The sequence below is a fragment of the Chiloscyllium plagiosum genome, chromosome 5 (genome assembly GCF_004010195.1).
Source record: "Chiloscyllium plagiosum isolate BGI_BamShark_2017 chromosome 5, ASM401019v2, whole genome shotgun sequence".
NCBI classification, from domain to species: domain Eukaryota; kingdom Metazoa; phylum Chordata; class Chondrichthyes; order Orectolobiformes; family Hemiscylliidae; genus Chiloscyllium; species Chiloscyllium plagiosum.
In genome coordinates, this window is record NC_057714.1 from 120,231,312 (window position 1) to 120,252,496 (window position 21,185).

Here is a 21,185-nt window from a genome sequence, read left to right on the forward strand (position 1 = left end):
AAGTAAGACTAACTGGCCTGTAATTCCCGGGGTTATCCCTATTCCCTTTTTTTGAACAGGGGCACAACATTCGCCACTCTCCAGTCCCCTGGCACAACCCCCATTGACAGTGAAGACGAAAAGATCATTGCCAACGGTTCTGCAATTTCCTCTCTGCCAACAACTTTTCATGTCGCCTCCTGGCTCTTCTGAGCTCCCTCTTTAGGTCTTTCCTGGCTACCTTGTAACCCTCCAGCACCCTAACTGAGCCTTCACATCTCATCCTAACATAAGCCGCCTTCTTCCTCTTGACCAGAGATTCCACTTGCTTTGTAAATCACTGCTCCCGTGCTGTACAGCTTCCTGCCTGCCTGACAGGTGCATACTTATCTAGGACACATAGGAGCTTTTCCTTGAATCAGCTCCACATTTCTAATGTGCCCAACCCCTGCAGTTTCCTTCCCCCATCCTATGCTTCCTAAATTTTGCCTAATCACGTTGTAATTGCCTTTTCCCCAGCTATAACTCTTGCCCAGTGGTATACACCTATCCCTTTCTATCACTAAGGTAAACATAACGGAATTGTGATCACTATCACCCAAAGTGCTCACCTACTTCCAAGTCTAACACCTGGCCGGGCTCATTACCCAGTACAAATCTAATGTGGCTTCTCCCCTTGTTGGCCTGTCTGCATACTGTGTCAGGAAGCCCTCCTGCAAACACCTGGACAAAAACTGACCCATCTATAGTACTCATACTATAGTGTTCCCAGTCAATATTTGGAAAGTTGAAGTTCCCCAAGACACTGTCCTTGACCAACAATGCCACCCCCGCCTTTATTTACCATCTTCTCTGTTTTTACTGTAACATCTAAATCCTGGAACCTGCAACAATCATTCCTGTCCCTGCTCTATCCATGTGTCCGAAATGGCCACAACATTGAAGTCCCAGGAACCAACCCATTCTGCAAGTTCAGTCACCTTTATTCTGGATGCTCCTGGCGTTGAAGTAGACACACTTCAAACCAACTTCTTCCTTGCTGTGTACCTGATACTTGATTTTGGACCTCCCTACTCTCAACCTTTTCCATACTCTAACTACAATTTTGGTTCCCATCCCCCTGCTGGATTAGTTTAAATCTACCCCAATAGCCTTAGCGAATTCCCCCCCCCCAGGAATTTGGTACCCCTCTGGTTCAGATGAAGACCATCTTGCTTGTAGAGGTCCCACCTACCCCAGAAAGAGCCCAATTATCCACCGCCTCTTGTCAGTCCAGGCAGTTGCTCGCTGGATGTTGTGTTTCCTGATTTGCTTTGGATTCTTCCACATTCTCCCCTAGTGTAAACATTATGAATTGGGAGTGATGTAGTACAATGATCAGCACTGACCTGGCCGCATGCCGGAGGGACTGAATGACTTGCTCCAATTCCTATGCATGTTGACTGTGGGTATTAGGGCATATTCCTGTATATAGCATTCTCCACAGGAGAATTAAGAACAGCTCTGCAAACCTGCTGCGCAGTTCAACGAGATCATTCTTGAACTACTAGAGATATACAGCACGGAATCGGACCCTTTGGTCCATCTTCTCCATGCTGAACAAATATTCCACCCCAACCTAATCCCATCTGCCAGCACCTGGCCAATATCCCTCCAAACCCTTCCTATACATAGAGCCATCCAGCTGCTTTTTAAATGTTGTTGTAGTTGTACCAGCCTCCACCACTTCCTTTGGCAGCTCGTTCCATACGCTCACCATTCTCTGTATGAAAAAGTTGCCCCTTCGGAACCTTCTAAATCTTTCTCCTGTCACCTCAAACCTATGACCTCTAATTTTGGATCCCTGCCCCAGCCCCTGGGAAAAGACTTTGTCCATTTACCCTATCCATGCCTGTCATGATTTCATAAACTTCCATAAGGTCAACGTCAGTCTCCAATGCTCCAGGGAAAATAGCTCCAGCCTTTTCAACCTCTCCCAATAGCTAAAACCCTCCAAGCCTAGCAACATCCATGTAAATTTTTACTGAGTCCTTTTCAAGTTTCACAACATCTTTCGTATAGGAGGGAGAGTAGAATTGCACACGGTATTCCAAGAGTGGCCTAATCAGTGTCCTGTACAGCTGTAATATGACCTCCCAACTCCTATACTTGATGCCCTGACCAATAAGGAAAAGCATACCAAACGCCTCCTTCGCTATCCTATCTACCTGCGACTCTACTTTCGCAGAAATATGAACCTGCACTCAAAGGACTCTCTTTGTTCAGCATTTCTCTCCAGGACCTTACCATTGTGTATACGTCCTGCCCTGATTTGCCTTTCCAAAATGCAGCACCTCCTATTTGTCTAAATTAAATTCCATCTACCACTCCTTCGCCCATTGGCCCATTTGATCGAGATCCCTTTGTACTCTGAAGTGACCACCTTTTGCTGTCCACTGCACTTCCAATTTTGGTGTCATCCACAAACTTACTAATTATGTTCACAACTAAATCATTTATATAAATGACAAAAACCAGTGGTTCCAGCATCGATCCTTGTGGTACATGGCTGGTCACAAGCCTCCAGTCTGAAAAGCAATCCTCTACCACCACTTCTGTCTTTGACCTTCGAGTCACTTCTGTGTCCAAATGGTAGTTCTCCCTGTATTCCATGTGATCTAACCATGCTAACCAGTCTCCCATGGGGAACCTTGTTGAACACCTTACTGAAGCCCATATAGATCACATCCACTGCTCCGCCCTCATCAATCCTCTTTGTTACTACTACAAACATAGAGTCCGACAGCATGGAGACAGGCCCTTAGGCCCAAACTGGTCTGTGTCAATCAAAATGTCCATCCACCCTAATCCCATTTCCCTGCACATGGCCCTTATCCTTCTAAACCCTTATCTGTGGTTAACAATCGCACAACACCAGGTTATAGTCCAACAGGTTGTTTGGAAGCGTTAGCTTTGAGTGCTGCTCTTTCATCAGGTGGTTGTGGAGTATAAGATCGTAGGATACAGACTTTATTGCAAAAGTCGTAGGACATGGCACAGAATTTGCTAGAAATTCTGTGTGCTACGATCTTATGCTCCACAACCACCTGATGAAGGAGCAGTGCTCCGAAAGCTAGTGCTTCTAAATAAATCTGTTGGACTATAACTTAGCGTGGTGTGATTTTTAAGGAGAAAGTGAGGACTGCAGATGCTGGAGATCAGAGCTGAAAATGTATTGCTGGAAAAGCGCAGCAGGTCAGGCAGCATCCAAGGAGCAGGAGAATCGACGTTTCAGGCATGAGCCCTTCTCCTGCTTCTTGGATGCTGCCTGACCTGCTGCGCTTTTCCAGCAACACATTTTCAATGGTGTGATTTTTAATTTTGTACACCTCCGTCCAACACCGGCACCTCTAAATCATTTCTTATCCATGTATTTGTCCAAATGTCTTTTAAATGTTATTAATGTACCCACCTCAACAACTTCCGTCAAGTTCGTGAAACACAGTTTGCCATGTACAAACCCATGTTGACTATGTCTAATCAGTCCTTGGCTTTCCAAATATGTGCAAATCCTTTCCCTCAACAACTTGCCCACCACCGATGTTAGCCTCATCAGTCTATAGGTCTCTGGCTTTTCCTTAACACCTTTTTAAAATAGTGACACCACATTAGCCAACCTCCAGTCCTCTGGCACCTCGCCAGTGGCTGTTGATGATTTTAAAAAACTTTGAGCAAGGGGCCCAGCAACCTCTTCCCTAGCTTCCAACAGAATTCTAGGGTACACCCGATCATGTCCCAGGCATTTATGTTTAAGGCAACAAGCACCACTGCCTCTATCATGTGGACATTTTTCAAGATGTTGCTATTTATTTCCCCACGTTCTGTGTCTTTCTTTTCCTTCTCCACAGTAAATGCTGATGCAAAAAAACTTGTTTAGTATCTCTGCCATCTCTTGTGGATCCATGTATAAGTGGCCTTGCTGATCTTTAAGGGGCCCTATTCTCACCCCAATGTTTTTTTGTCCTTAATGTATTTATAGAATCCCTTTGAATTCTCCTTAACCCTATTTGCCAAAGCTATCTCATTATTTGGCATTCCTGCCTATCTCAAATGACACTTTACCCATTTGCTTATCACTTTGCCTTTTAAAAAAATCACAGACTAAGCTTGCTTATGCTTAAATACTCAACACTTGGCCTTTTAAGAAAGAATTCCAAGGATTCTAAATAGTGTGAGAAACATTTTTTCTTTATCTGTCTTAGGTCAATGACTCCTATCCCAGATTCTCTCTCAAGAAAAAGCCTCCCCTCCATGTGCACTCTATATGTTTCATTCAGGTCCTCTTCTACTCTAAACTGCAGCCTTTTATCATAGATAACCTGCCTATTCTAATTTTCGTAGCCAACCTCTGAAGCACTTCGATTACAGCTTTCCTTCAATAAGGAGACAAGCACTGGACTCAGTACTTCAAGTGCAACTTCTATGTTCAGAGGGTGATGCATGTATGGAATGCGCTGTCAGAGGAAATGCTGGAGACTGGTACAATTACAATATTTAAGAGGCAACTGGATGGGTATATGAATAGGAAGGGTTTAGAGGGATATGGATCAAATGCTGGCAGATGGGACGAGATTATTTTAGAATATTTGGTCGGCATGGATGGGTTGTACTGAAGGGTTTGCTTCCCTGGAGTACATCTCTCTGACTCAATGATGTCATCTCACCAATACCATTATAACCAAAGCATAAAATCCTAACTTCTATGTTCAGTTACCCTCTAAAATAACATTTTGTTGGATTTCCCAATTACTTTCTGCATCTACAAGTTAACCTTTTACAATTCATAAACTAGGCCACTAATATCACTTTGTGTTAGAGGTCTTCAATCTGTAACCATGTATATAATATATTTCTCTGTTCGTCCTGCCAAAGTGGACAATATCACATTGTGGGATCGGGTTCAAATAATGGCCGAAACCAGTGAGTGGCAAAAATAGCCTCTTTATTTGGCAACCGCAGTTGCATGAGTTTCAGGCGGTGATAGAATCCCAAAATGCAGTTCTTAGATATATTAAAATTCCAACACTATGGTGTTACATTGTTTTATCTATAAGTACAAAATGGTCTGAGGGGCTTCGGTCCTGGGGAGACAGCTGGGCTAAACATCTGTGGCTGTTACTTCTGATGGGATTAAGAGTGCCTGTCTGGTCTGCTGGCATAATTGAGGTGTAAATCTTTTTGTCTTTTAAGTTAGTAAATGTTAGTAAAAATACTAGGCCTATTTGCTCTAAATAAGTTAGAAATCATACCTGTACTTAATAAAAGAGTAAAGAATATTAAACTGATTACCACAGCTGAGTTGAGAGATTTAGAGTCATACAGTCAGAGAGCTGGCCCATATCCCTCCAAACCCTTCCTATTCATTTACGCATCCAGATGCCTTTTAAATGTTGCAATTGTACCAGCCTCCACCACTTCCTCTGGCAGCTCATTCCATACATGTACCACCCTCTGTGAAAACGTTGTACCTTAAGTCTCTCTTCCACCTCACCCTAAACCGATGCCCTCTAGCTCTGGACTCCCCAACCCCAGGGAAAAGACTTTGTCGATTTATCCTATCCATGCCCCTCATGATTTTATAAACCTCTAAGTTCACCCCTCAGCCTCTGACGCTCCAGGGGAAACAACCCCAGCCTATTCAACCTCTCCTTATAGCTCAAATCCTCCAACCCTGGCAACATCCTTGTAAATCTTTTCCAAACCCTTTCAAGTTTCACAATATAATTCCAATACATAGGAATCCAGAATTGCATGTAATATTCCAAAATGCTCCCCCACTGACACCCTAGTTACCTGCCCTGCCTTAAGAGTAGGTCAAGTTTTGCACCTTCTGTAATAGGTACATCCATATATGCTAAGTTGTTGAATTACATTCAAATAACAACCAAAATCAGTGAGTGGTGACAGTAGCCTCTTTATTTGGCAACCGTGGTTTTACAAGTTTGCGGTGACAATAGAATCCTAAAATACAGCTCTTGCATATGAAAATTCCATCACTATGGTGTTACATTGTTTTATCTATAGTACACAAAAGTTTGAGGGGCTTTGGTCCTGTGGAGATAGGAGTTGGGATTAAGAGTATCTGCCTCTTAGCTTGCATCATTAAGAGGCGTTGGTCCTTTTGTCTTTTAAGTTAGTAAATGTTAGTAAAAATATTAGGCTGCTATGTTGTAGATGAGTTAGAAATTATACCTGTATTTAGTTTAAAAAAAAGTTAAATGAATACCACAGTTGGGTTGAGAGATTTGTTTACTATTTGCTGGTGTGAGTTTCATTCATTCATGTGATTTCACAGAAGCACTGTTTTGACACTGTTTCTTAAAGGGATAGCAGCCCAATTAATAGGTATTTGAAAGTACATACTAATTGGGGAAACTGGTGTTTTGTAATCTATTCAGTTCCGAGACATAGTTGGTAAGGGCTGATTAATGTTGGTATTGCTCTGGGATGGTATTGCTTTGAATATGTTACACTTATTCAGAGGTAAATAGGCCTAAACACTGCTTGTATAAGGATTGAAGATGTAAAAAAGCAGTAATGCGTTGAAATGGTTATTTTAACTGGTCAAACCACAGTTTTATGAATCAATGAAGCCATGTTATCGAAGAGAGTTATGATTGAAACAGAAATGCAGTGTTCACTTGTGAATTGATTAGTAAAGGAGTTATGAACGAAGCACTTGAGAGTAGCTTAGTAAAGACACCTATAATATAATATCTCAACATTTTCCCACTTTATACTTTGTTTGGTAGGACCTGAAGGGAACGCTGGCCCAGGAACTGGACTTTGAAAATGAAGGTCGTAATGCAGAACAATGTGCAGAAGATCTCAAGCATTTCAAATTTATTGTCATTCCTAAGGTATACTGGGAGCAGACCAGTAAGGTGAGGCAAAAGGAGTGAGTATGTTCTGGCTGTGTTAAATTGTATAGAGTCATAGAGTCCTACAGCATGGAGACAGGCCCTTTGACCCAAACTGGTCCATGCCGACCAAAATGTTCATCCACTCTAACCCCATTTCCCTGCACTTGGTCCATATCCTTCTCAGCCTGTTTCTGTAATTAAAATTTAAAGAAGTTGCCATTGTTGGCTTAGTTTTGCATGCTGCAAAATCACTTTAATTTCCATTCAAGAATACTCCATTACCTTGAAACTGGATCTAAAAGCATTCAAGTTTGCCAACCAAACATTATTGGGAATGAGGCAAGTAGGGCCTGTAAACATTTTACGTGAATTTTGCTGCTTACCAGATTGTTCTTTGTTTGTGTCCGCTGGCAAAAATGGAAGTTGTAACTCTGAGGGTGCTATAAAAGTCTGTTTGGGTTGTCATATCTCTAAAATGGTATAATGGTAGAATATGAATTAAGTCTTTTGTCAACGATGCATCTGGAATTTGACTTTGGTTATGGAAAATGCTACTCTTGCAAAACTATTTATTTCCCATCATAAGTGCCTGGAATGAATTTCTAAGAACGTATGATAACTATAATTAGCCTTAATTCCTCATTCCCACTCACTCCCAATATGCTTTGAACCTTTAGAGGTCAAAATTCAATCTCTTGGTTACAATAAACTCAACTATGGAGCATCTACGATGCTTTGAGAGAGAATTCCAAAAATTCACGACTCTTTGAATTAAGAAATTTCTCCTTAGCTCAATCCTAAATGATCTCACCACCAATTACCCACATCCCCCGTTTTACCGTGTGTGTGTGTGTGTGTGTGTGTGTGTGTGTGTGTGTGTGTGTGTGCGTGCGCGAGCGAGAGAGACACATAGAGATGTACAGCATGGAAACAGACCCTTCGGTCCATGCCGACCAGATATCCCAACCCAATCTAGTCCCACCTACCAGCACCCAGCTCATATTCCTTCAAACCCTTTCTATTCATTATATCCATCAAAATGCCTTTTAAATGTTGTGGCCACACTTGGAATATTGTGTACAGATCTGGTCGCCATATTTCAGGAAGAGTGTGGAAGCACTGGAATAGGTGCAGAGGAGACTTACCAGGATGTTGTCTGGTCTGGAGGGAAGTTCTTTTGAAGACAGTCTGAGACACTTGGGTCTGTTCTCAATGGAAAGAAGGCGGCTAAGAGGGGATTTGATAGAGACATACAAGATGTTCAGAGGATTAGATAGGGTAGACAGTGAAAGTCTTTTGGATTAGTGGTGCTGGAAGAGCGCAGCAACCGAGGAGCAGTAAAATCGATGTTTTGGGCTAGTGAAAGTCTTTTTCCTAGGATGATGACGTCAGCTTGTACGAGGGGGCATAACTACAAATTGAGGTGTGACAGATTTAAGACAGATGTTAGAGGCGGGTTCTTTACTCAGTGTGGTAAGGGCGTGGAATGCCCTACCTGTCAATGTAGTTAACGCAGCCACATTAGGGAGATTTAAACAATCTTTGGATAAGCACATGAATGATGATGGGATAGTGTAGGGGGATGAGCTAAGAATAGTTCACAGGTCAGCGCAACATTGAGGGCCAAAGGGTCTGTCCTGCGCTATGTTCTAATCACTCCGCCTTCCCTTATAGGTAAACCTTTCATCTGAAGAACTATAATGAATCGTTGTTGCACTGTCTCTACCATAAGCCAAAACTGTACAGTATTCTAGGCGTGGGCTCACTAGAGCTCTGTATAACAGTAGCAAGATTTCTTTATTGTTATACTCCAATCATTTTCCAATAAAGGTCAATTTGCCATTCTAATGGCTTGCTTATTTCTGAATGTTAATTTTCTGTTCCTTTTATAAAGTACACTAATTCATCAAGATACACAAATGTTTTTGCGTTTCCTGTCTCTTTTTAAAAAAAAAAGTCCTGCATTTTGTTTTTTACTACCGAAGTAAATAACCTCTTGTCCCCATATTGTACTCATCTGCCACCTTGTTGCACGTTCACGTAACCTATCTGTACTTCATTTCAACCTGTGTCCTTGCAGCCTACTTTCCCACCTAACTTTATCTCATCTGCTAACTTAGAAAAGAAGACTGACAGTAATATATCTTAAGTCATCAATATAAACTAAGATACTGAGATGAGGCCCCAGCACTGATCCTTGAATCACTCCACGAGTAACAGTCTGTCAACTTGAAAATAATCTGTTCACTGCTATTTTCTGTTTCCTATTAACTACTCCTCTATCCATGCTGATATGTTACCCCCAATTCTGAGAGCCCTTATTTTGCCTTTTGTTTTGTGTGGCATCTTGATGAATGCATTTGGAAACTGAAATATGTCACATCTGCTGGTTTCTCTTTATCTACATGCCACTTACGTCCTTCATATATAAAATGAAAAAGAGTGGCTAAGGTAAAAATTCGTCCTGTAGAGGATGAGAAGGGGGATTTAATAATGGGAAATGAGGAAATAGTCAAGGCATTGAACAGATATTTTGTCGGTCTTCACAGTGGAGGACACAAAAAACATGCCAGTAATTGATGACCAGAGGACTGAGGTAGGTGAGGACTTAAAAATGATCAATTATCATGAAAGAGGTAGTGATGGGAAAGCTTAATGGAGCTAAGGATAGACAAATCTCCTGGCCCAGATGGAATGCATCCCAGGGTACTAAAAGAGATGGCAGGAGAAATAGCAAATACGCTTGTGGTAATTTTCTAAAATTCGGTGGACTGTGGGGCAATTCCAGCAGATTGGAAAACAGTACATGTAATGCTAATGTTTAAAAACAGGTTAACAAAAGATGAAGAATTATAGGTTGGTTAGCTTAACTTCTGTGCTTGAATCCTATCCACAAGGAAGAAATAGCAAGACATCAGGATAGAAATTGTCCCGTTGGGCAGTTGCAGCATGGGTTCATGAAAGGCAGGTCCTATTTAATTAATTTACTGGAATTCTACAAAGACATTATGAACGCAATGGACAGTGGCGACCCAATATATGTTGTGCATCTAGATTTCCAAAAGGCATTTGACAAGGTGCCATACAAGGCTCATGCATAAGATAAAGGCACATGACACTACATAGAATCGAAGAAACTGTGTAGAAACAGGCCAATTGGCCCAATTGATTCACACAGCACCTCTGAAGAATATCCCACCCAAACCCATTTTCCTACCCCTATTACTGTACATTTCCCCTGACTAATGCATCTATCCTACACATTCCTGAACACTATGGGCAATTTAGTATGGCCAATTCACCTAACCTGCACATCTTTGGATTGTGGAAGGAAGCCAGAGCACCCAGAGGAAACCCAAGCAGACACAGGAGTGTGTGTAAACTCCACACAGACAGTCGCCCAAAGCTATAATCGAACTCTCTTCCCTGGTGCTGTGAGACTGCTGAGCCAGTGTGCCGCTGTACGGGTAATGTGTTAGCATGGAGAGAGGTTAGATTAATTAACAGGAAGCAAAGAGTGGGAATAAATGAGTGCTTTTCTGGTATGGCCATCAGTGACTGGTAGTGTGCATCAGTATTGGATCTCAATTGTTTACAATTTACATTGATGATTTGGAGTTGGGGACCACGTGTAATATATCAAAGTTTGTGGATGACAATTAGACTAGTGGCAGAGCAAAGTGTGCAGAGTGAGAGATTGCAGAGGGATATAGTAGTTTAAATGGGTGGGAAAAGGTCTGAAGATGGAGTACAGTTTTGATAAATGTGAACTCGTCCATTTTGGAAGGAATAACAGTAAAAAGGACTATTATTTGAATGGTCAAATATTGCAGCATGCTGCTGTGCAGAGGGACCTGGGTGTCCTTATGCATATATCACAAAAGGTTGTCTTCAGGTGCAACAGATAATTAAGGCGAACGCAATTTTGTCCTGCATTGCTAAACGGATTGAGTTTAAAAGCAGCAAGTTTATGTTCTAGCTATGTAGGGTGCTGGTGAGGCCACACCTGGAATCCTGTGTGCTGTTTTGGTCTCTTTACATGAGAAAGGATATACATTGGAGGGGGTGCAAAGGATATTCATTAGGTTGATTTCTGGAGTTGAGAGGGTTGGCTTATGAGGGTAGACTGAGTGTATATTCATTGGAATTTAGAATGAGGGGAGGGGGGGGTTCTTATAGAAAGAGGTAAAATTATGACGAGAATAGATAAGACAGCAGCGAGAGGATGTTTCACTGGAAGGTGAAACTAGAATAAGAGGGCATTGCCCCAAATGATTGTGAATCTGTGGAATTCCCTGTTTTTAAATCTAGGATATAACTTTTTAAAATATTAAAGGAATTAAGGGTTATGGTGAGAGGGTGGGTAAGAGGAGCTGAGACCTCAAAAAATCAATGATCTTATTGAATGAGCCGGCTCAAAGGGCCAGATGCCCTCCTACTTCTCCTAGTTCTTAAGTAAAAAGAAAACTATTTATATAGCACAATTTTCATTTTATAAAACTATATTGCCTTTACCGGATAAATTGAAAATCACAGTACAAATGATTCCTTAGCTTGGTTAGATTCTGTTTTTAAAGGGTCACTGGACCCGAAATGTTAACTCTGCTTTCTCTCCACTGACGTTGCCAGACCCAAGACTCTCCAGAAATTTGTTTTGTTTCAGATTTTCAGCATCCACACTTCATTGTCTTAATTTGAGGATATGTTGGAATTTAGTTCTAAATGTTTTTCCAAAGTTGTTTCTCTGCTGGAATTTATTATTTTTGAATTTCTCACAATTAATAGCCCCTTGCATAGTGCCTCTTTCTGATGTGTAATTTGTGGAGACATTCAATGTGTCTGCTATTTCTTCATTCCAGTTAATGATTTCTCTTCTGTTGTTTCCCAGAGATCAACATTTTCTTGAGCGAATCCACATTTTTAAACCGCTTTAACAAGTGTTTAAAATCTGTTCTCACATTCTTGGCTGGTTACCTCTTGTTCTCTCTTTCCACCCCCCCCCCCTTACCAATTGTTTGGTTGTTCTTTGCTGGTTTCTCAAAAACACACCATATTTTGGCCTCAACTACTTTGTGTGTAGTGAATTCCACAGGCTTGCCACTCTGTGTGGATAAAGAAATTTCTTCATTTCAGTCCTAAATAGTCTACCCCAAATCCTTAGACTGTGACCCTGGTTTTGGACGCCACACCATCAGGAGCATTCTTCCTACATTCACCTTGTCTCACCCCTTTTTTTAGAATTTTATAGACTTCTATGAGCTATCCCCCTCATTCTTCTGACCTCTGCGAAATACAATCCGAACCGATCTAACCTCTCATAAGTCAGTTGTACCATCCCAGGAAATAGTTTGGTAAACATTTGCAGCACTTCATTTATAACAAAGAAATCATTCTTCAGATCAGGAGATCAAAGCTGCACTATTCCAGCTGTGGTTTCATTGTGGTCCTGTATAATTGCAGTAAGATATTCCTGCTTCTGTCCTCAAATCCTCTCGCTGCAAAGGCGAACGTACCATTTGCCTTCTACACTGCCTGCTGCATCTATATGCTTATATTCAGTGACCATTGTAAGAAACACCTGGATCTCATTTGTACGTTCCCCTCTCAATTTATAGCCATTCAGATCATAATCCACCTTTTCTGTTTTTGCTCCCCAAGCAGATAGCAGTGATCTGATCGAAGTCTCCTAGATATTAACTGGAAAAGACAAGGTAGATAAACTATTTTCATTGTTTGGAGATTGTCAACCACTCTTTGTATGTAGAACTGTGCTAATATCTCACCCTAACAGTCTGGTCCCAATTTTTCGACTATGCGCCCCAGTTAGAGATTTCAAGTTCTTTTCCACCAAAAGCAAACGGATTCCGCCGTTAACTTTTATTAAATCTGAGATAAATCATTTTTTGTTAAGCAAATAAATTAAAAGATATGGGCCAAAGCTGTTGTATGAATTTGGGCAACAAACCAGCCATGATCTCATTGAGTGGCTGAACGAGTTGGTGAGGGAATGAATGAGCTGCTGCTATTCCTATGCACCTATTTATCCACATTACACTACACCTTTTATACACTGGTCCATTACTTTAATTGGTCCCAATCACAATGAAGCATCTCTGCTGCATTCCCACCTATCACCACCTAGCTTTGTCTTCTGCAAATTTGAGTTTGACATTTAGTTCCATCATTAATATATATTGTGAATATAGCTCAGGTCCTATCACTGAGTCCTCAGTATCCCACTAGTTACTGTCTGCCATTCAGAAAAAGACCCGTCTGTTCCTACACCTTGCTTCCTGTCTGCAAGCTAGTTTTGTATCCATATCAATGCACTGCCTCCGAACTCATGTGCTTTAACTTTACATGCTAAGTTAATGGGACTTTGTCAGAAACTCTAAGTAATTAAAAAGCACATCCATGGACTCCCCATCATCAGCTCCATGAGTTACATTGCTCAGACTTCCAGTAGATGTGACAGGCAATATTTTTTTGTGATTTCATGCTGACTCTTTCAAGTGTTGAACGATTACATTTTTTTAGTATGGACTCTAGCATTTTCTCCACTGCTGATGTCAAGCTGACTGCTCGTTCCTCGCTTTCGCTCTGCCACCTCCAAACTATAGGACTGCTATTAATCCTGCCTCATTTGCTCACTTTTAGATCCTCAGACTGTTCTGCAATATATTGCTCCAGGAAAAGACAGGGCCTTTGGACGCCCAAAATCTCCATCTAGACTAATCCCATTTCCTTACACTTTGCCCATATCCTCCTCCTGTGATCCGAACAAAATACTCCCTGTCCATGTCATTAAGATAATCAAGGTTTCTCTGTATATTAAACTCCATTTGCCATTTCTCGGCCCACTTCCCTAGCTGATCAAGGTCCTGCTGCAATTTCTGATAACCTTCCTTGCTGTCCACAATACCGCCTATTTTAGTGTCATCTGCAAACTTACTAATCATGCCTTGTATATTCTCATCCAAATCATTGATATCAATAACAAACAGCAATGGGCCCAGCACTGACCCCTGGGGCACTCCACTAGCCACAGGCCTCCAGTCTTCCACTGTTACCCTCTGCTTCCAACTATCAAGCCAATTTTGTATCCAATTTGCCAGCTCACCCTGGATTCCATGTGATCTAACCTTCCAGAGCAGTCTACCATGTGGAACCTTATCGAAGGCCTTGCTGAAATCCATCTAGACTGCATCTACAGTCCTGCCCTTATCAACCTTTCTGGTCACTTCATCAAAGAACTTAACGGAATGTGGGAGGCATTATCTCTCACTCACAAAGCCACGCTGACTACTCCTAATCAAACCCTGCCTTTTGCTACTGTAAAAGAATTCCATAAACTCTCATATATACAGATTAAAGCAGGAGGGAGTTAGTCAAGTACTTGAGCCTGCTTTGCCCTTCAGTAAGATCATGGTTGACTTGATTTCTCTATGTTCCCATCTACCCCTGTGACCGTTAAACCCCCTTGTTTATCAGGAATCTGTCTTCAAAATCTGCCTCAAAAATATTTAAGGACTCTATTTTCACCACTTTTTTGAGAAAAAGAGCTCCAGAGACTCAAACATGTCTTTTCAATCTCTTTTTAAATAAACAAAATGTTCTTAAACAGTAACCCCTTGTACTAGATTCTCTCATTCAAATAAACATCCTTTCCATACCCTGTCAAGGCAACTCGGGACTTTTGCGTTTTGATCAAGTCACCTGTCACTCTTCTAAACTCTAGTTTGATAGCCCGTCTAAACTTTCATCATCAGGCCAGTGGTGAGTGTGTGCTGCTGGAAAAGCACAGCAGGTCAGGCAGCATCCGAGGAGCAGGAGAATGGACATTTCGGGCATAAGCACTTCGTCGGGAATGAGGCTTGTGGGCTGAGAAGGGGTGTGGGGTGGGGATGGTGGTTGGGGGGGTGCACGGTAGTTGAGAATGCGATAGGTAGATGAAGGTGGGGCAAAAGTAGTAAGTCAGAGGAGGGTGGAGCGGATCGATGGGAAAGGTAATGGACCGGTCAAGAGGGTGGTGCTGAGTTGGACTGCAATAATGTGGGGGGGAGGGGAAATAAGGAAACTGGTAAAATCCACATTAAACCTGCGTGGTTGCAGGGTCCCAAGGTCCCCATCTATGCCTGTGTCTTTGTCGGGTATGTGGAATAGACTACAGTTACACTGGCACCAGACGCCACCTTTTCCTCCACTACATTGATGACAATCAGCGCTATCTCATGCTCCCACAAGAAGATTGAACAGTTCATCAACTTCACTGACACCTTTCACCCCAACCTCAAATTCACCTGGACCATCTTGGACACCTCCCTCCCCTTCCTGGACCTCGCCATCTCCGGCAACTAACCGCAGACCTATACTACAAAATCACCGATTCCCACAGCGACCTGGACGACACCACCTCCCACCCTGCCTCCTGTTTCAAAAAAAGCCATCGCTTCACTACCCCCACCTCCGCCCTTAAACCCAAGCCCTCCCAATGCATCAAGGCCAGAACCCCTTGGTCCTCACCTTCCACCCCACCAACCTCTGTATACATTGCATCGTCTTCTGCCATCTACAAACAGACCCCACCACTAGGGATGTATTTCCCTCTCCACCCCTATCAGCGTTTTGGGGAGTCCATTCCCTCCACTACTCCCTCATTAGATCCACCCCACCACCACCACCAGCCCACACCTACTCCCGGCACCTTTCCCTGCACTGCAGGAAGTGCAAAGCCTATGTCCACACCTCCCCCTAACCTCCATCCAAGGCCCTATAGGATCCTTCCTCATCCGACAAATTTACCTGCACCTCCACCAATGTCATCTATTGTATCTGTTGCACCCGATGTGGTCTCCTTATCATGGAGACAGGACGCTATCTTGCGGATCGTTTCAGAGCACATCTCTGGGACACACGCACCAACCAAACCCACCGCCCTGTAGCTGAACACTTCAATTTCCCCTCCCACTCCACCAAGGACATGCAGGTCCTGGGCCGCCTCCATTGCCAAACCAAACACCCGACACTAGAGGAAGAACGCCTTATCTTCGACCTTGGGACCCTGCAACCACACTGGTTTAATGTGGATTTCACCAGTTTCCTCATTTCCCCTCCCCCCCACATTATCCCAGTCCCAAGCCTCCACCCACCTATCTGCTTCACCCTCCTCGCCAACCTATCATCTTCTCCCCCACCTCCATCTACCTATCCTATTCTCAACTACCATCTCCCCCCAGCTCCACCCTCCTCCGATTTATCTCTCAGCCCCCTTGGGCCTACAAGCCTCATTTCTGATGAAGGGCTTTTTGCCCAAAACGTCGATTCTCCTGCTGCTCACATGCTGCCTGACCTGCTGTGCTTTTCCAGCACCACACTCGTCAACTCTGATCTCCAGCATCTGCAGTCCTCACTTTTTCCATTATAAGACCACCAGCCTAGTTCAGGTTGTTAGTCTAAAAACTCAACTACTTCCAATATATTTTATCTCCATATATAAGGAGACCACTACTAGACACATGTGGTGTCACCAGTTCCCTGTATAATGGAAGCTCCTTACTTTAGTACTTCGTTTCCCCACAATAACAGATAATCACTCTATTAACTTATCCAATTACTTGCATACTAAATGTTTGCAAATCATGCACTAAGGTATCTTGAAACATTCTTCTGGATTTAAGAGCTCTTCAGTTTCTCACCATGCAGATAATGTTTATAATCTTTCTGCCTAAATGAATAATTGTAACTCTTCCCACATTCTCCTCCACTTGCCTGATCTTTGTCCACTCATTACTAATCGTCCAGACTACCATTACGAATTTGATTGCTTCAGTCGACGTGAAGATTAAGTTCCGCATGACTATTGTATTATCTTTGTTACAAGCTGCAATGATTTCTTGCTTAAACTCCTGTCCAGCAGTATAAGTACTGTTACGGGCTTGTAACTCATGGCAATATTTTCACACTTATTATTCATATCTTCATTGAAATTGATTCTGCTTCTGATCTGTGGAACCAGGATTTTTCTCTCTGCTGTTGAAATCCTTTAGTATTAGGGTTATTTTCCCTTTCTTGGAACGATTTTTTTTGTCAAACTTGATTATGTCGTAACTACCAATCTGTGATAGCAATTTGATCTATTTGAGTTACTAGTTAAGCCTATTTCATTTTGTGACTGCTTCACACATTCCAATAAGAAACTGTTATTATAAACTCTTGTTTGCAAGGATCTCAGTTGCTGGTGCACTATTACCATTAAACACTGTCCAGTTTGTGCTACTCTGCTATCATTACCCAAATCATTATTCTGCTGTATTGCCTCAACCTTTCTCTTTAAATTTTAAACTTTGATTCAACTAAATACTTTTTAGTTTAAAGCCCTACCCATTGGCCTAGTTATACAATTTACCAGGATCTAGGACAAAGCAGCCCCCACTTGATTGGCACCACAACCATCCATTTCTCCAGCACCAGTGCTCAGTAATAGCCATGTGTACTAGTTACAAAATGCACTGCAGAAATTCACCAAAGATCCTTACATAGCACTTTCCAAACCCACAAACACCTTCCATCTCTAAGAACAAGAGCAGCAGATACATGGGAACGCCACCATCTGCAGGTTCCCTTCCAAGCGACTCACCATCCTAACTTGAAAAGATATCACTGTTCCTTCAGTGCTTTAGGTAGGAAATCCAGGATTTTGACCCAGCAACAATGTGGGTCAATCTACAGCACATGGACTGCAGCAGCTGAACATCTTCTCAAGGATAACCACGCACGGGCAATAAATACTGGCCAGCCAGCAACGCCCATGTCCCACAAGTCAATAAATTTGCGAAAAAAGGTTACTGATCTCACTTCATTGAAATAGCGCTCTTTTTCCTGAAAACTCTTCCTACGGGGAAAGGAAATTTGAAGGGTAACCTTTTATAGAGTTTTATAAAATTGAGGTGCATAGGCAGGTGAACAGCAAAGGTCTTTTTTCTAGGGTAAGGGAATTCAAAACTAGGAGGCATATTTTTAAGGTGCGAGGAAAAACATTTAAAAGGAACTTGAGGGGCAACTTTGTCATGCAAAGGGTGGTTCGTCTGTTGAATGATCTGACTGGGGAAGTGGTAACGCAGGCACAATCACAACATTTTTTTAAAAGGCATTTGAACAGATACATGAATAGGAAAGGTTTAAAAGGTTATGGGCCAAACATAGGCAAGTGAGAGTAGTTTAGTTTGGGAAACTTGGTCAGCATGGATGAGTTGGACAAAAAGGTTTGTTTCAATGCTGTATGACTCTCAAGTAAGAGCAAGCTAGTTGCAAATGTAAAAATGGATGGCAAGATTTTCCCCAGGTATCTAAAAAGGAAAAGAGAAATTCAGTGTTGGGTCGCTAGACCGAGAGAATAGGGGAATTCATAACAAAAAGGAAGTGGTAAATGAAATAAACATATTTTGTTTCTGTCTTCATTATAGAGGATACAAAATTTATCCCAGTAATAGCTGTAAATGATGTGGAAGGAAGAAACTGGTGGAATTCCTATCGCATGGGAAGAGGAATTGAGCAAACCAATGAAACTGCAGGCTGACAAGTCCATGGGTCCTCATGGACTTCATTCTAAGCTGTTCAGAGATGGCTAGTGAGGTCATTGATGCATTTGTTAATTTTCCAAAATCCACTAAACTCTGGAAAGGTTCCTACCAGATTGGAAGGTAGCAAAATATAATTTCTCAGTTCAAGAAGGGAGGGAGACAGAAAACAGGAATCTGTATTCAAGTTAATATGAATCCATTGTGGGTAATGTGTTAGAATTTGTCATTAGGAAGTTTTAGAAAAAAACAATATAATAGGCAAGAGTCAACATGGCTTTGTGAATGGGAAATCGTTAACCAATTTGATCTTTGAAGATGTGCAGTGTGGATTTTGGAGAACCCATTTGTGTACTGTTCTGGGGTTTACAGAAGGTATTTGACAAGGTATCACGTTAGTGTTTTGCATTCTAAAAAAAAAACAAGTAGTATAGCACAGGAACAGGCTCTTCAGCCCATTGAGCCTACACTGACTGATACCTTCTGTACTAAAAAAAACTCTTTTTCTAAACTACAAACCCCTTGCCTCCTCTCAATCCGTATTCCTCTATTCCTTACCTATTCGCGTATCTGTCAAGGTGTCTCTGAGATATTGCTATTTTATCTGCTTCTGCCATCCCCTCTGGAAACACCTGGGCACTTAGCATTCTCTGTGTAAAACAAAAACTTGCTTCTCCTATTTCCTTTAAACTTATACCCCTTTACCTTAAACATATGTCCCCTAGTAACTGACATAAAAAAAGTGTAGAAGGGTAATGTATTAGATGGATAGAAGATTGGCTGGCTTGCAGAGAATAGTATAAGCGGAATGTAATGTGGAGTTCCACAGGATTCTGTGCTAGGGCAAAGCTTTTTACAGTTCGGTAACTTAGACAAGAGACATGCTCGCTAAGTTTACAGAGAACACAAAGGTAGGTAGAGAAGTGTGTTGTGAAGTGGATAACCTAGCAAGATTGCAGGCCAACGTAAGTTGAGTAAATGGGGGGAAAAGAATCTGGCAGATGGAGTTTGATGTTGGAAAGTGTGAAATTGCTCACCCTGGTGGGAATAATGAGAAAACAGTATTACTTAAACTGAGAACAGCTGCAGGATTATGAGGGGCATGTGAGTCTCAAATCTAATATGCAGGTGCAGTGAGTAGTTAAGGCTAATGAAATGCTATTCTTCTTGCAAGAGGAATTGAATATAAAACAGGGAATATAAAAATCAGAAATGAAAACCAATTGCTGACAAAACTCCATCTGGTACCATCTGCGAGAAGAAAGGAGAGTTAATATTTTGAGTCTGGTGACTCTTCATTAGAACTGAGAGCAGCTAGCAAAAGCTTTTTTTGTGACCAAAGATGAAGAAACTGGGAGAATGGGATGGAGTCCTTGCAGGAGACAGGGTGAGAGGTAACTGGGGGAGGTGTAACGGATATCAGTGTCCAGACTCTCCTCAGAAATGGAAACTGATATCAAGAAAGGGAAGAGTCAGAAATGAGCCAGGTCAAGGTTAGGGTAGAGCGGAAATTGGAAGGCAAGTTGATGGGTTTCTTTCAGCTCAGAACAAGAGAGGGAAGCAGCACCGATGATGTCATGGGTCTGCCCAGGTTGCTTTCTCTTGAATGGGAGCTGAAAGGAGACGTGATAGAAGTCTATAAAATTGAGATGCATAGGTAGGATTGACGGTCAGAATCTTTTTCTCAAAGTTGAAATGTCAATAGTAGGGGCATGCATTTAAGGTTAGAGGGGGCAAGTTCAAAGGAGATGTGACAAGCAGGTTTTTTTTAAAACAGAGTGGTAGGAGTCTGAAATGCACTACCAAGGATAGAGGTGGAGGCAGATATGTAAGGGCATTTAGGGGCTTTTCGATAAACACATGAATATTGCAAGGAATGGAGGTAATATGGCCAAAGGCTGGCCAAATTGGGCCAGCCATATCAACACTACCTACAAGCGAAGACTAGAAGTTCTGCAGCAAGCAACACACATCCTGTCTCAACAATGCTAATCTGCCATCTACCAGGCAAGCATCAGGTGTATGATGAAATACTCCCCACCTATCTGGATGCGTGCAGCTCTAACAGCAGTCAAGAAGCTCAATGCCACAAAGCAGCCCCATTTGATTGGCACATCATCTGACACTCCCAGCACTCCTCCACCAATGCATAGTGACAGCAGAGTATACCATCTACAGATGCACGACAGCAACTTACCCCTCCTTCAACAGCACCCCCAAACCTTTGACCTTAACCAGCCAGGAAGACATAAGTGGCAATCCTCTAAGTTCCCTCTATATCACATCATCCTAACTAGAAAAAGTATTGATGCTACTCCACTGTTGCAGGTTGAAATTCTAGACCTCCCTCTCTAACAGTGCTATGTGTATACTTACATACTGTAGTGGTTCAAGGAGGCAGCTCACCATGTTAGAACATAGAACAATACAGCACAGAACAGGCCCTTCGGCCCACGATGTTGTGCTGAACATTTGTCCTAGCTTAAGCACCCATCCATGTACCTATCCAATTGCTGCTTAAAGGTCGCCAATGATTCTGACTCTGCCACTCCCACAGGCAGCGCATTCCATGCCCCCACCACTCTCTGGGTAAAGAACCCACCCCTGACATCTCCCCTATACCTTCCACCCTTCACCGTAAATTTATGTCCCCTTGTAACACTCGGTTGTGCCCGGGGAAAAAGTTTCTGACTGTCTACTCTATCTATTCCCCTGATCATCTTATAAA

General features: G+C 42.3%; 1 protein-coding gene across 5 annotated transcripts in view; it reads left to right on the forward strand.

Moving 5' to 3' along the window:
* adck5 (aarF domain containing kinase 5) overlaps nucleotides 1-21,185 on the forward strand; it is a 132,165-nt gene that overhangs the window by 76,677 nt on the left and 34,303 nt on the right. For all 5 annotated transcript variants that reach the window (XM_043690929.1, XM_043690930.1, XM_043690931.1 and 2 more), the window contains one exon: nucleotides 6,771-6,902. In XM_043690929.1, the coding sequence (XP_043546864.1) occupies nucleotides 6,771-6,902 (132 nt within the window). The remainder of the gene's footprint in view (nucleotides 1-6,770; nucleotides 6,903-21,185) is intronic.